The sequence below is a fragment of the Colobus angolensis genome, unplaced genomic scaffold (genome assembly GCF_000951035.1).
Source record: "Colobus angolensis palliatus isolate OR3802 unplaced genomic scaffold, Cang.pa_1.0 Scaffold45, whole genome shotgun sequence".
Taxonomy (NCBI): Eukaryota; Metazoa; Chordata; class Mammalia; order Primates; family Cercopithecidae; genus Colobus; species Colobus angolensis.
The window spans coordinates 8,465,219-8,481,332 of NW_012117932.1; the positions used below are offsets into that span (position 1 = coordinate 8,465,219).

General features: G+C 41.5%; 1 protein-coding gene across 2 annotated transcripts in view; it reads left to right on the forward strand.

Annotated features, from left to right (window-relative positions):
- ARHGAP28 (Rho GTPase activating protein 28) overlaps positions 1-16,114 on the forward strand; it is a 194,043-nt gene that overhangs the window by 156,207 nt on the left and 21,722 nt on the right. For both annotated transcript variants that reach the window (XM_011957810.1, XM_011957811.1), the window contains 6 exons: positions 1,150-1,312; positions 6,433-6,515; positions 9,196-9,393; positions 9,740-9,853; positions 14,156-14,212; positions 15,822-15,946. In XM_011957810.1, coding sequence (XP_011813200.1) covers positions 1,150-1,312; positions 6,433-6,515; positions 9,196-9,393; positions 9,740-9,853; positions 14,156-14,212; positions 15,822-15,946 — 740 coding nt within the window. The remainder of the gene's footprint in view (positions 1-1,149; positions 1,313-6,432; positions 6,516-9,195; positions 9,394-9,739; positions 9,854-14,155; positions 14,213-15,821; positions 15,947-16,114) is intronic.

Below are 16,114 nucleotides of genomic sequence, written 5' to 3' on the forward strand. Positions count from 1 at the left end.
TGGGTTTCTTGATTAGCTGAAGTATTCCTGTAAGATTGAAAGCTTCTCCAGGCCAAGAAAATTTCCTTTTGATATTATCAGTAGAGGTTAGAGGGTGCATCATAATCACGTGTATCTCTGTAAGAAACCTGTGCTGCCAGGGACCTCCAGTGTGCAGGCTCTGGGAGCCAAGAGAGTGATTATGTCTGGCTGGTTAATGAGCTGATCCTTATTAGGAAAAGGTCAGATGTGCACACTGACTCTGGCTGTGCATGCTCAAGGCCAGAAGAATTAGGCTTCTCATGAGAATAAAGCAGAGGTCTTAAAGAAACAGAGCTTTTAGAGTTCCCTTTCTAAGTATCCTTTGTGGAGCAGTTAGTGTCAGCTGGGAGACTGACTATAACTGCTAGCATTATAGGTAAACCTTGTAGTTCAAAGGAGCAGTAAAAAATGAGTTTGCCTTTGAAAAGAAACATGAAGCCTGAGTGGCATTGATAATCAGATGAATTAATAATGTAAAATTTGTAAGCCAAGTAGAACTTACAGAGGCTTAGAGATTTTTTTAAAAGTATTTGCACAGTGTTCCAAACCTTACGAAGGATTGGGCAAGCGTGCAAACATGTGGAAGACATGTGTCTGTCTTGGAATAAAACTTTGCTGTCACTGCTCCAGGAAGATGTCATAGGTTTGCATGTTGCAGTGAGGTCAGAGTTACTTTATTGGGATATTTCTCATTCTGTATGTGAACTGGCTAAGAGGCAAACCTTCTTGATCTAATTTAGAAGAGAGGATAGCAGAAGGCATTATGAAATAGGGGGAACGGAGACTTTGTCAGAATCTGACAGCGTATTTATCATGTGGGAATAGTGGTATTCTGCCAAAACCACAGAAATGAAATGGTGATCAGAGTAGAGAACTTCTATATTTGTGCAGAATTAGAAAATTATTTCAAGATTAACATTATCTTTTAAATATTTTAGAAAATTGTTTTTAAAAATGCATCCTCACGTAGCTATTTCCCTTAATCCTGTTGAAAAAAATTACTCTTAGTAGACATTACCTTACCAGTCTGTTTACAAAAATACTTTATATAAGAACAGTTTTGGAAGGGGAAAATAGGGTCAGGTGGTAAAAACGCATTGAATATTGACTGTTTTCCTTGATTTACAGCAATATCGTGAAGAACTTGATGCCAAGTTTAATGCTGATAAATTCAAATGGGACAAAATGTGCCATAGAGAAGCTGCAGTAATGTTGAAAGCATTTTTCAGAGAACTACCCACCTCTCTCTTCCCTGTGGAATACATACCTGCCTTCATCAGTCTAATGGAAAGTAAGTGGAAGACATCAAATGTGAATACGCTAAGATACAAGGTCAATAAAGTGAGAGCTGAAGAGAGATGCTGAATCACATGTGCTCACGTATAGATTTGCTGTGTGCTGACAGTGCTTGGTGGAATATTGAGTCTGATGGCAAATAGTCACCTACTTACATACTTATATACTTAAGCCTGGTTTAGAGGGTTTTATAATCATTAAAAGGCAGAGGGGTTTGCAGAAAGACCAGGCTCTTGAGATTTGGATTCCTGTGCAACCATCTGTTAGCCATGCAATCAAACCTTCTGAGCCTCAGTTACTACATCTGCAAATTACAGATCATAATTACTTGTCAGGGTAGCCATGGATATTGAATGAAGTCATTTAGAATAGAGCCTGGCGTGTGGTAATGCATCAAAAAATAGGACATCACTCCCTTTCTTAAATCTGAGGTCCTAGGTCTGATGATGCAGTATGCAATAAATACTTCACAGAAGATAATTTGTCTCTGAAAATTACAAAGTCACATCATGTTTCTGAAAATTACAAAGTCATATAGATTAGGCCTTTAAGTGAAATATGTGGGCAAAAGCACAAAAATTATAAAGTGTGTGTCATAATTGGCAGGAATCATTTGGCATGGTTTGAGCATAAAGGTTGAACATTGTGGAGGATGTAACAAGAGAAACGTTTGGAAAAGTAGAATGGGAGTACATAGTGGGGGCTTTAACTGTTAACCTGGGGAGTTCAGGGGTCAGAAGTCTAAATATGTATGATCATGCTAAGTAAATGTTGATTCTACATGGACCGAAAAGGTCTGTGTCCAAACTGAGAGGACACACCCCATCTAGAGACACTGACCACTGCTTGGTTCTCGATAATGGTTGCTGTTGCAGACTGAGAGCCAAATCCAGGCTTTAATGGGAAAACCTAATTTGAGAATGTCAGCCACTAATTTTGTTTGTTTGTTTGAGACAGAGTCTTGCACTGTTGCCGAGGCTGGAGTGCAGTGGCGCAATCTTGGCTCACTGCAACCTCCACCCCACCCCCTGGATTCAAGTGATTCTCCTGCCTCAGCCTCCCAAGTAGCTGGGATTACAGGTGTGCCCCACCACACCTGGCTGATTTTTGTATTTTTAGTAGAGATGGGGTTTTGCCATGTTGGCCAGGCTCGTCTCAAACTCCTAGCCTCAAGTGATCTCCCCACCTCACCCTCCAAAGTGCTGAGATTATAGGCATGAGCCACTATACCTGGCCCAGCCACTAATTTAAATTTTAAAATGTTGTGTGGACTTAACAGGTGATGTCTGTATCTGCCAGTTTACAACCTTCTGCAGTATGGCCAGAACTACAAAATCATTAAAATTACAATGAAAGAAAATAATAGATCCTAAGTTGTATGACAAAATCTGTCCTAAAATATATGTAGGTTCTAAATCTTTGAATGTTTTAACGAAACCAGATTCATAAAATAATCTTTTGTGTCTTAAGAGAATAAGGCAGGCAAGGCAGTTGTTTTCTAAGCTTTAATTCACATGCTGTTGGTGACTAGTATCTCTTTTCTTTGTAAGCTTACTGTTTTTATTTTATGAGAAAAACTTGCTTAGAGAGAAGAGCTACTAATTTCCTTCATTAATGTGTATTTCAGATATTGTATTTTTTCAGTTCTAGAATTTTCAGTTGGTGCTTTTAAAATACTTTGTTTTTCTGTTGACATGACCTATCTCTTCATGCATTATAATCATATTTTCCTTCACATCATTGAGCACAGGTACAATAGCTGCTTCAGAATTGGCAGCAGGTGCAGTGGCTCACGCCTGTAGTCACAGCACTTTGGGCGGCCGAGGCGGGTGGATCACAAGGTCAGGAGATCAAGACTATCCTGGCTAACATGGTGAAACCCTGTCTCTACTAAAAATATAAGAAATTAGCCGAGCGTGGTGGCAAGTGCCTGTAGTCCCAGCTACTCGGGAGGCTGAGGCAGGAGAATGGTGTAAACCCAGGAGGCGGAGCTTGCAGTGAGCTGAGATCGCGCCACTGCACTCCAGCCTGGGTGACAGAGCAAGACTCTGTCTCAAAAAAAAAAAAAAATTTGTTGTTGGCTAGTTCCCACACCTGGGTTATCTCAGAGTTGATCTCTGTCTTCTCTGAGAGTAGGTTACACTTTCCTGTTACTTTGTATGTCAAGTAAGTTTAAAGCTTATTCCGAACATTATGAATATAGTGTTTGAAGACCATGGATTCTGAAGTATTTCTCCAAAGAATGTTGTTTGGTTTCTTTTTCTATTGTTGCTCTTTGAAGCAGGCAGTTTGCTTGGCTGGACTCAAATTGCCAGTGGTCTTTTGGGCAGGAGCTCGACTCTCCGTTCAGTTGTTCAGTCCTTTGCTGTGTTACCCCACACACATGGTTTGTGGCTCAGCCAGAGATTTGGGTGAAGTTTATACCAGAATTAGGGCCTTCCATCTCTGGATCACTCATTTGTTTTTGTTTTTTGGTATTTTGAATTATGTAAGGAGGATTCAAACCTCTAATTCCAGATCTGTTCAGAGAATCATATTTAAGAAGGGTATATGAATATATTAATTTTCATCCTCCAAAATATTCAATCCTTATGTTCAAACCGTGCCAAATGATTCCCTGTCAGTTACAAAACATACTTTATAGTTTTTGTGCTTTTACCCAAATACTTCACTTAAGACTTAATCTGTATGACTTTGTAATTTTCAGAAATGCTGTGTGACGTTGTACTTTTCAGAGACAAATTACCTTCTGTGTAGCGTTTACTGCGTGCTGCATCATCATTGCTGCCTATCTGACTGCAGCCGGTGCTGCACTGAAGGGAGAGGTTCTGAGAAATATCCTGAAAGGGTTCACAAAGGAGTCCACATTCCTTCATATAACTTTGAAAGTGAAAAATACTATATTGCAGGTGGTTGATTTGGTACCAGCGAACCCTGCAGGAAGCCCAGAGTTCTGGCCTGCTACCAGCAGGAAATAATGGCCTTTTTGCCACCTAAGTAAGCTCTAGTTGTAACAAGATTTTCTGAAGGGAGGGTTGTGAACAAGTGCATGTGTGTGTGTTTGAGCTGTGCCTCTCAATACCGTCAGATGGAGCTCAGAGAACACAGAGCCTTTCCCACTAATATTACTTTCTCTTTTCAAACTTGACCCCAAACTTGACTGTAAAATTAAGGACTAGTAGTTCATCAGTCAAGCCTCGGATGCTTTCATTACTTGCTTAATAAGTTTCTGGGGAAATAACGACCTCAGGAAAGGGAATACTCGTGACTGGGATGTATTAAATGAATTAACTACAAAACTGTTAACCACAAAACAGTGTTTCCTAAGTAAAATGAAAATGGAATATTTGCAAAATTAAACTTAATCTTAAAAGAGCTTCATAATTTCTCTGAAATTAATGGAAACACAGGGGTCCCAAGCCTGTATCTGCGTCTCTTGGTTTTTTCCCCCAGAGTTTTTTTTTTTTTTTTTTTTTTTAATTGCGTTGGAAGATTAGAGAGTGTTCTCAGCCTGCAGTTTATGCACTAACATAATGTCTTACCTGCCCCTAAACGCTTTGGACTGAGACTTGCTCTTAAAGTTTCTTTTTTTTTTTTGAGACGGAGTCTTGCTCTGTCGCCCAGGCTGGAGTGCAGTGGCCGGATCTCAGCTCACTGCAAGCTCCGCCCCCCGGGTTCACGCCATTCTCCCGCCTCAGCCTCTGGAGTAGCTGGGACTACAGGCGCCCGCCACCTCGCCCGGCTAGTTTTTTTGTATTTTTTAGTAGAGACGGGGTTTCACCGTGTTAGCCAGGATGGTCTCGATCTCCTGACCTCGTGATCCACCCGTCTCGGCCTCCCAAAGTGCTGGGATTACAGGCTTGAGCCACCACGCCCGGCCTATTATTCAGGCAAGCTCACATCAATGTGTATTTGCTGTTTTCAGTAACATCCTGGACCTGTGTCATTATAAATTTGATACAAGTATCTACAAATCCACACGTGGATTTTTCTTCAACAATATGATCCTCCCTCTCTCCCCATATTACTTGGTTGTATACACTTGTCATCTACTCCTGAACTCTAGCACACACAGCTCCGGTAACCTAGTAGCTTGTCACAAGTGTTTCCACTGCTGTATAGCTCAGTTAATTTCACCGGCAGCTGACTACCTTCCAGCCACTGAATAGAAACAGATAGATTTTCCTTCAACTTGAGAACTCCCCAGAGATTCCTGAACATAATGCTTTCCTCCAGGAACTCCCCACCAAGACACCATTTTGAAGAGAATACAGAGGGACAAAGGAAAGCCTAGATTCTCTGGTGTATTCTAAATTTTCAGCACAGCTGGTGGTGGATTTTCCAGCTGTGTAGATGGAATCCCAGAGTATAAACGCCAACCCTCTGGCGCCATCTTGTGTCATTATTGAGGAAGAAAATACTCAACAATCTCCAAAGATCCAACTACAGTCGTCACCTTCCCTAAGCGTCCATGGAAGATCTAGAATAAGTGTCATAGATCATTAAAAAAAAAGAGCAAACATGTAGAAAGATAACTGTGTACAGGTACTGATTTAAGCACTCTACCTATATTAACTCATTTAATCCTCACAACAGCCTGTGAGGTAGGTACAATGGCTATTCCTGTTTTACAGATAATCAAGTAGATACGGCAGGGATTAAATAACCTGCCCCAGGTCACACAGCAACTAAATAGTAGACCAGGATTGAAACCTGGTTCTAAATCTGTGTTCCTAATACTTACACTTTTCTGCCTCATGATATGGAAGCAAGGTTTATTTTCTCTTGTATTGAGCTTTACTTCTATTTATAGTATTAAAGGAAGGGAAGGTCTGCGAAAGTACTTTGAAAGGGAAGTGCTATCCAACTCCAGAATTATTCTGAGGATCTCGTTGGCCACCTGCCTCAACAATGGCACGGTGGGATGGGAAAAGGAACTTGGTGGACGGAGGTGCCTGTCCAAGTGAAGAAATTTACATTGCTGGGCACAAAACCTGAGTCTTTACCACCAAAAGCTGTCAGGAGCCCTCCTGTGCCACCAGATGCTAGCAGGAAATGCTGTCGGGATGCATCAGGGTTATTTAAAATGTATGCCTATTTCTGTTTTCTTGTTAGGAGGGCCTCACGTCAAAGTACAGTTTCAAGCCTTACACCTCATGGTCATGGCGCTGCCTGATGCCAACAGGGATACAGCTGAGGTATGTCGTGTCCACCTCACGGCTTGTCAGGGGGCTCTTATTGCTCAGAGGGCGTGGCTCATATAGGAAAATGAAAATGGAAATGAAACTCCCTGAGCCACCCGAGCATGCTGCAAACACACGGCCTTTCTGCGCTCTCACTGCCCTTCTCCTGAGCAAGACAAGAAAGAGTGGAGATCTTGGTATCTTCTTTTTTTTTTTGAGAGACAGAGTTTCACTTTGTCACCCAGGCTGGAGTGCAGTGGCACGATCACAACTCACTGCAGCATTGACTTCGTAAGGCCAGGTGACTCTCTCATCCCAGCCTTCCAAGTAGCTGGGACTACAGGCATGCGCCACCACACCTGGCTTTTTTTTGTAGAGACAGGGTTTCGCCGTGTTGCTCAGGCTGGTCTCCAACTCTAGGGCTCAAGTAATCCTCCCGCCTCAGCCTTCCAAAGTGCTGGGATTACAAGTGTGAGCCACCACACCCGAGTGGTATCTTCTTAAACGTTTAAGTTTCATTCACTCTATTCATCCCAGAGATATTGGCTGTCTATCCTGTGTCAGGCACTGGGCAAGGTGTTAGGAGTAGGAGAAGAGGCAAAGATGAAGGCTTAAATGGGACAATGTCAGAAGTCAACAAGACCATTACGTAACTTGTAAAATAGACTCTATAACTGCTGGTTCTCAGATACTCATGTGAGTCTGATGTACAGAAATTGAAAGAAAACTCTGATGAGCGTTTGGGGAGGAAGTGGAAATCACTAGTTTAAATCATATTTCAACATGTTCACGTTTTTAAATTTGTGAAAATAATTCAATTTAAATAGTTCTAGAATTTCAGAATTTTAGAGATCATCTGATAGAATTTGGTCATTTTACATATTAGGAAAATGAAGCAGAAAAGTGATTTCTCCACTAATATATAATAGAACATTTGATAGAATCATATTCTATAGTTTCATCGCCAATTTTTCTCCCTTTATTTCACATTTATTCTTTGCTGTATGTTGGTAAAAATCAAAGTTTCTCTTGCTCTTTGGATAATCATTCTATATACAATAGGAAATTTATTTTAAGTACAACAGGTATTTGGAATCTTGGAAATGAAATCGAGAAAAGGATGAGTTGAAAAGAGATGGTCATTTTGAGGCCAGGAAACATAATGCTGAAAACAAAGATGGTTGTTAGTGCTGCCTCTTACCACACATTTCAGTGTGATAAGGACCTTCCTCCTACACAGCGAAAATATCCATGTCAATTATAATATATGTCAGTCATATTATATCCTTGAGGCAAGGGCAGAGATCAGCTATGACATAAAAATGACCTTTTCTAATATAATTCAGTAATTTTTCAAAAGCTGAAAATTTATTAGCTTGTTTTTTGGCTTTGTCTACACGGTGTTCTTTTATCAAAAAAAAATCCATCTGGTGTCAAATATCTGAGTCAAAATGTCATCTACCCTTTCATACAACTGAGGATGCAGCATTTATCAAATAATTCAATACATTTCTAACAAAAGGTCCCCCCAGAACATCACGGGACTGGTGAGGATGTTGCACACATGCGCTCTCTCTCTCTCTCTCTCCCTCTCTCCCTCCCTCCCTCTCTCTCAATTTTTTATTCTAAATTGTGACTGGAGCTAAGATTGCAGCTGGTGTCAGTTAGAGGTCAAGAACTCTAACTGAAGAATGGGTTCCTTTGGTTCAGATCCTGGCTCTGCCACTTAATTAACTGATGCAGGGCAAAGCTGCTTGGCCCCTCTCCACCTGGGTCTCTTCATCTGTAAAATAAGAATAGTACCTACCTCACAGGGTTTGAATGATGATAAGTGAATATATATATATAATACTAAGGGTAACACCTGGCTCACAGCAAACCCTCAAATGAATGCTAACTATTATTACTATTCAGTGCTGTTTTTCTCATTGCGAATGCCATATAGTGGAATTCAAACTCGGAAAGCCAAAGAGCACTTCTTTTGGGGATTTCAGTTGTCTTGGTGAACTTCAGAAGTTTCTGATAAGTGTTTATACTTTGGTAGCACAGCAAACTTGTATTGAGCTGTCGCAATTCTTTTTTTTTTTTTTTTTAATTGCTTCAAAGACCTGCACACAAACATTTGCTTTTGGCCAGCTCACAATTTCCAAGTTGAAAAGCATAGAAAAATAGCACCCAAAAAGTCCATTTTTTTAATTGTTTAGTTGAGTTTACATTCAGGCTGAGGAATGAGACACTCCTGTTGTTTAAGTGGATTCCTCTCCCTAGGAAATGGTAAATAGTTTTCAACAACAATGCTTTAAGGTAAGGGTATTTTTCAGAATTACTTTTCTTCACAACAAAACTACCTTTCATGTTTATTGAACTGCAGCGTTTTCTCTTCCTGGTTTATATTTAATTTTAACACTTGTCAAACTCTTTTAGGATAAAAGAAAATGCAAACCATATTTATAGAAACTGCAATATAATAAAATCCATTAAAATGGCTACTTTTATGAAGCAGACATTTGAATATACTGCTCACATTTCTTCTCCGTACTTGTAACCAGTTAGAGGGGAAACATGGTACGTGTGACCATTCTGTGCTTCTGACAGTTCTCTGGCAGCAGAGTGAATGGGAACAGAATGAATGATAGCAATCAGGGGCACCTTTTGACGGTGTGTAATTGTATGACACGATGCTGTTCCTTCTTAGGCCCTCATGACATTCTTCAGTAAAGTGATCGCCAATGAATCAAAAAACCGAATGAGTCTGTGGAACATTTCTACAGTGATGGCACCAAACCTTTTCTTCAGTAGAAGCAAGCACTCCGATTATGAAGAACTGCTGTTAGCGAACACTGCGGCCCACATCATCCGCCTAATGCTTAAGTACCAGAGAATTCTGTGGAAGGTGAGTGATGCTGTGATGACAGGCCCTCCTCGGCAGCCCATGGCCTCAGGAAACGTAAAGGCTCCGTGACTGGGCACCTCCCTTGGTCATAGGGAAGAAATACGAGAAGATAACCCCAGGTGGCTGTGACGTCCTTACACCTTCTGGAAGGGCTACTGTTTATCACAGTTTCCCTTTGAAACAGGGATCCACATAATTTTTTCTAAACTTTATAAGGACGATGTCCCCATTTCTGGCTCCAGGATACCGAGTGACTGGGAGGAGTTGCCATGCCTGAAGGCAGAATCTGCTAGGGAGGTTGAATTCAAGTGTTTTCCATCCAGTCCAAGCTATTTTTCTTCTCCAGGTTCCATCTTTTTTGATCACTCAAGTAAGAAGAATGAATGAAGCCACGATGCTGTTCAAGAAGCAGCTCCCGAGTGTCAGGAAGCTGCTCAGGAGGAGGACCCTTGAGCGGGAGGTAAGACAGCGAACGAGGCACGGCGATTGTCCACTGCCTAGATTTGTACTCCTCCAAGGCAGGCACAAAGTAGCTTGTCGTTTAGAACCAAGCATTTTCTATTCTCAGGGATCAGGGAGTGTTGTAACTATAAACATCCTGGAAAGCGGGTCCATGACAGAGTACCGGGGTCTTTGCGTCTTGTTGAGAGTTACGTGCCTTTTGGTTAAAGTTCTTGAAATATCTCAGTGAGGAAGATTGGTTGAAAGGCTAAAACGGTTCTCGCAAAAGCTGAAAGTCAACATTTTAGTCCCTGTCAACTTGATTTAAGGGCAATCCAGTATCCAAATGTCTAATACTTGGGAAAAGAGATTTCTTCATTGATCAGATAGTAAAGGAATAGCTAATCCTTAAAAATTATTTTGTGTAAATTCATTGTATTCCAAGGAATTCAGAGTTTTGTTTTAACACAGTTATTTGTGTGGAGGCACATAATGGAAACAAGTTTTAGAAGAATTATTTTTACTGCTTTTATTTAACTTGAGGGTGATCACAAGTGCTAGATACTGCACTCAACCTTGAGGAGGATGTGGAGATACTTGAAATTTACTTTGCCCTCAAAAGAACTTACACCTAATGTGGGAGACAAATGTATATGAGAGCCCCAGGGGCCCAGCAGGGAAGCACCAGGCCCGCTGTGTCAGGGCCATGCAGAGGACAAGGAAATGTGCTCTAGCGTGGGAGAGTATGGATGGCTTCATTGAGGATGCAACATTGGAGCTACATTTTTTTTTTTTTTTTGAGACAGAGTCTTGCTCCTCCGCCTCCCGAGTTCAATTGATTCTCCTGCCTCAGCTTCCCGAGTAGCTGGGACTACAGGCATGCGCCACCCTGCCCACCTAATTTTTGTATTTTCAGTAGAGACGGGGTATTTTTAGTAGAGTAGGGGTTTCACCATGTTGGCCAGGCTGATCTCAAACTTCTGACCTCAGGTGATCTGCCTGCCTCAGCCTCTCGAAGTGCTGAGATTACAGGCATGAGCCACTGTGCCCTGCCTGGAGCTACACTTCTTTTTATAGAGTTGGAGTCTTGCTCTGTCACCCAGACTGGGGTGCAGTGGCATGATCATGGCTTACTGCAACCTTGAACTCCTGGGCTCAAGTGATCCTCCTGCCTCAGCGTCTCCAGTAGCTAGGACTACAGATGCATACCACCACACCTGGCTAACTTTAAAAAAAAAAATTTTATAGAGACGGGGGTCTTGCTATATTGCCCAGGCTGGTCTTGAACTCGTGGCCTCAAGCAACCCTCCCACTTCGGCCTCCCAAAGTGCTGGGATTATAGATGTGCACCACTGTGCCTGGTTGGAGTTGTGTCTTGAAGGATGGATACCACTGTGAAAGGAGAAAGTCCAGGGAAAACAACAGTAAATGCCAAGGCAGTGAGGCGGGAGGGAGTGTTGTTGATTTATCGTAATCGTGATGAAAGACTGTATTCTCTGACTCATAATGGGCAAAGTGACTTCATATCAAGTAGAACCAATTCTTTTATTTAGAAATGAAATTTTTAAAAATTTATTTTAATTGAGAAAAAAATCACATAATATAAAATTCACTATGTTAAGCATTTGAAATTGTACCAAGTCAGTGTGTTGTAGTATATTCACAATGTCCTGCAACCATCTCAGCTCACTGCAAGCTCTGCTTGCCAGGTTCAAGTGATTCTCCTGCCTCAGTCTCCCAAGTAGCTAGGATTACAGGTGCCTGCCATCATGCCTGGCTAATTTTTGTTATATTTTTAGTGGAGACAGGGTTTCACCATATCGGCCAGGCTGGTTTCTAACTCCTGACCTCAGGTGATCTGCCCGCCTCGGCCTCCCAAAGTGCTGGGATTGCAGGCATGAACCACCACACCCAGCCTGAAGACTTTTTCTAGTAAGTCCAATGTCTGGACTTCCTTAGACAGTTTCTTTGGAAACTATTGTTTTTTCTCCTTGTGTAGGAGCAACATTTCCTTGACTTTTTTACCTAACAGCTGTTTGTTGAAGACTGGACATTTTGAGTATTATAATGTGGCAACTTTGGAAATCAGATTCTTCTCCCTCCTCAGGGTTTGTTGCTTCTGCTCTTGTACCTATTGTTTGTTTGCTTCATGACTTTTCTCGTGAACTGATTTTGTAAAGTCTGCATTCTTTGTTTTGTGTGGCTATGGAAGTCTGTTCCATTAGTTTAATGATAACTAATGATTAGACAGAGATTCTCTTAAATGCCTGGAACTAAAAAACCTCCCAGTCTTTGCAGATGAGCAGTGTGTGTGCTGGGGCACACCTTTAGCACTCAGCAAAGCAGTTTCTAACTCTGCCTGAGCCCTCGCTTCCTGCTTGCACAGAACCTGAGGATCAGCCAGAAGTTTATGTTTCCAGCTCCTTCTCAGTCATGTGGCCTTTATATTCTCAGGAATATTTTAAGGCTTTTTATAACCTTTATTTTCCAAAGCATCTCAATCTCCAGCCTTGCCTCCCAAGCTTTTTAAGCTTTTTAGTTATTTCTTGTTTTCCTCAATTCCGATCCACTGCATCAGGCAACTATGACAAAAACACTTGCCTGTAAACGTTTTTGACATTACACCCCTTTAGCACCCATCAAGTTCCAAGTTAGGCAAGGTAAAGGCAAGCCTTTTCAGCCAGTCTTTGAGGGAGCCACCAGACAGATGAGAGCAAATCATTAGAATTATTGAGCGAGGTTCATTCTGTTCCCTGCAGTACCCATGCCAGAAATGCAGGCCGTTATTTTCAAGGCTATCACTGAATTGGAGAGCAGGGATGGAAAAGCATAAGTAAAAATGACACACAGCTCTTTCTCTTACTCAAGCACTCCCCTAGTTGAAGCCTTTGGATTTGTGTCCAGAGTTCTAAAAGAGTCAATACTGATAGTTTTTGCCAGTTCATCCATTGCTTTGATGGAGGGGCAGCCGTTTTCACTCTGGAAAACCGTAACAGTATAATTAAATGTGTGGAACAGAGGTCAGGTCAGGCCTTGTCAGTTACTACCCATATGAGCCTGGACAAACTACATTCTTTCTTTGAGCCTCAATGTTCTTATTTTATAAATTGGGAGGGAGGGCAGATAATGATCTGTCTGTTTCACAGAGCTGTCATTAGGATGGACCCACATGGTGTGTGTGTGTGAACTGTACATTGCTATATCCATGTCACTTTAATGTTTTATTGTAAATAGAACCAAGATAGAATGTAAAAGTTATAAATACCATAGAAGCAAACACTTAAAGACAAAGAAATAGTTTTTCTTTCATACTGTTGTACTATATTGCTTTTTGGTTTTTCTGTTTTTGTTTTTGTTTTTGTCTGTTTGATTTTTTGAGATGGAGTCTTGCTCTGCCACCCAGGCTGGAGTGCAGTGGCACGATCTCGGCTCACTGCAACGTCCACATCCTGGGTTCAAGCGATTCTTCTGCCTGAGCCTCCCGAGTAGTTGGAGCTACAGGCATGTGCCACCACGCTTGGCTAATTTTTTTGTATTTTTAGTAGAGACGGGGTTTCACCATGTTAGCCGGGATGGTCTAGATCTCCTGATCTCATGATCTCCCCACCTCGGCCTCCCAAAGTGCTCGGATTATAGGCATGAGCCACCACGCCTAGCCACTATATTGTGTTTTTAATTCTTAATTTTGATTGGAATAGACAGTTCATTAACAAGTTATAAATTTAGAAGTCAGGAAAGACCATAGAATAAAAATCAGCCACCTCTGACTTCCCCTCATGGAGACAAATAGTATCACCAACGGCAGGGTGTGTGTACAGGAACATGCAGGTGTGTAAACCTTCTGAGATGCTCTATCCACTTACCAGCAAGTATCAGTGTATGGTCTTTCCCTTTTAACATGAATGTAGCATACAGTCCTGAGTCCTGCTTTACTGACTTAACAAATCATGGGGGATTATTTTATATCAGTCCACAAAGCCGGCCCCTTTGCTTCTCTTGCATGCTATTCCGTAGACACACAGTAAGTTATTGCAGCAGTCTCATATTGGTGAACAGTTTGTGTCTAATCTTTTGCTGTTACAATCCGTGAGTCAGAGAACAAACGTCTGTATACATCATTGTTCACAAACAAAGTATATTTATAGGATAAATGCATATATGTGGAACTGTTGGATTAAAGTGTGTATACATTTTATAATTTTATAAATATTGCCAAAATGTTCTCCATAAAGATTGTACCAGTTTACACTTCCAAAAGCAACATATGCTTGTTTTCTCAACATTACTCCAACATTACTCCTAAAGACTGTGTTTCCTTTAGACTGCAAGCCCCAAGACTTCAAAGGTACTGCAAAAATCACCCTCGGCAAGAAGAATGGTAAGAAAAATAGTTTCCTTTACCTTCCATTAACTCCCTATGTAGTCTTCTCTGGCAACATCCACCACATTTATGTATAATGTTTGTCATGAACGATCCTTCAAACTTGACATTTTCCATGTGGCACATGAAGGAATGGTAGAGGGACCTGACTAGCTGATGATTCAGAATGTGTGCCTGGGCCTCCTATACACAGCGAGAATGTTGTGGAAAGTTATAGAAGGAACGAGATTATTACGATCATCGGTCAGTAGTGTCAGAGTGTGCCATCTATTGTATAGGGAGAGGCTTCTGGGGAGCTGATGAAATAGGACATAGACGATTAAAGGCGTACTTTAGGAGTACAGTCTTGGCTGCAATGAGCCTGGGACTTGGCTCCCATCCAGATGCAAATCCCTCAGCATCTTTTCCTGAACTCCTGCTCTCATGGTTCTTGCTGGTAATGTTAGGAGAATACTGTAAGAACTGACTCTGTTCTAAAATATTTTGTGTTCGTTCCTTAGGGCTGCCCTAACAAGGTACCACAAATGAGGTGGCATAAAACAATAGACATTGATGATTCTTTCACAGTTCTTGAGGCTGAAAGTCCAAAATCAGAGTGTCAGCAAGCTTGGCGCCTTCTGAAGTCTGTGAGAGAAGCACCTGCTTCTTGCACCTCTTCTGCTTTTGGCCATGCCAGTAATCCTCGGCATTCCTCAGCTGGTCTCAGCCTCCAGCTTCACGTGGCGTTCTTTCTTGTGTCTCTATGTATCTTCTCTTCTTATAAGGATGCAAGTCACTTGGGTTAAAGGCACACCCTACTGCAGTTCAGACCTCTTATGTAATGGCCTCATCTTAACTAATTACATCTGCAATGACGTATTTCCAAATAAGGTCACGTTTCGAGGTACTGAGGGGTTAGGGCTTTGTCTTTTGGGGAGACACAGTTCAACCCATAACATATTTATTCTAGGGTACCAATAGAATATTGATAGAATGTGACTCTAAGGAGTCCATTTATATAAATCATCTACATCAACAGCACTATCCTTTGAGAAGGTACAGATTTAAAACAATTAAGAGACACCATCTTTTCCACAGCCACTTACCCTGCTCTGCAGTGTTTTCAGTGCACTTTGAGGGGTCCCATGTCAAGTGCCCCTGTGGAATTGAATTTGGGCCAGCCACTCATGGCTGCTAACTAAAGAAAGAGGGTATTGGTGAAGCCATATTTTCTAATTGACTCTTAAAATTTTCAAAAGGTTGGTCTTCTTAAAATATATTGAAGTACAGAATTCTGCTTAAAGCAGGGTCAGTTAGGAGTTTGTCCAAGAAATGCATGAATAGAAACATTTGATCTTTATCATAACCCAGTTTTTCCCCCTCATGATTTTAAGTCATTATAGCAAGACCTGCCCATGTGCAGTGAAAATAAAATCCCAGGTTAAGTTTAGTCATGAGTGAGTCTCCAGCTGAGAAAGAAAGTAGTGTTCCATTCTGGTTAATGTTGACCATACTGACGTGTTTTCCTAATTCAGAGTAGCACTGATTTTCATAGCTCTTAAGTGTATCATTGAGCTGATATTCATCCTAGTTTGACAGAATGTACTGAATTTCTCCTCCTTGGCAGTCTGACGTGCCGGAAGGAGTCATACGGGTCCATGCTCCACTTCTCTCCAAGGTGTCCATGGCCATTCAACTCAACAATCAAACCAAAGCCAAAGACATATTGGCAAAATTTCAATATGAAAACAGGTGAGTCCTGGGAAGCACAAGGGGAAAGGGAATCCCTTTTTCTAGCCAGGGAAACTGAGACACACAACACCTGGATAATCAGGTAACTCCCACCCCAATACTGTGCTTTAAGCAAACGGGCACACCAGGAGATTATATCCCACACCTGGCCGGGAGGGTCCCACGCCC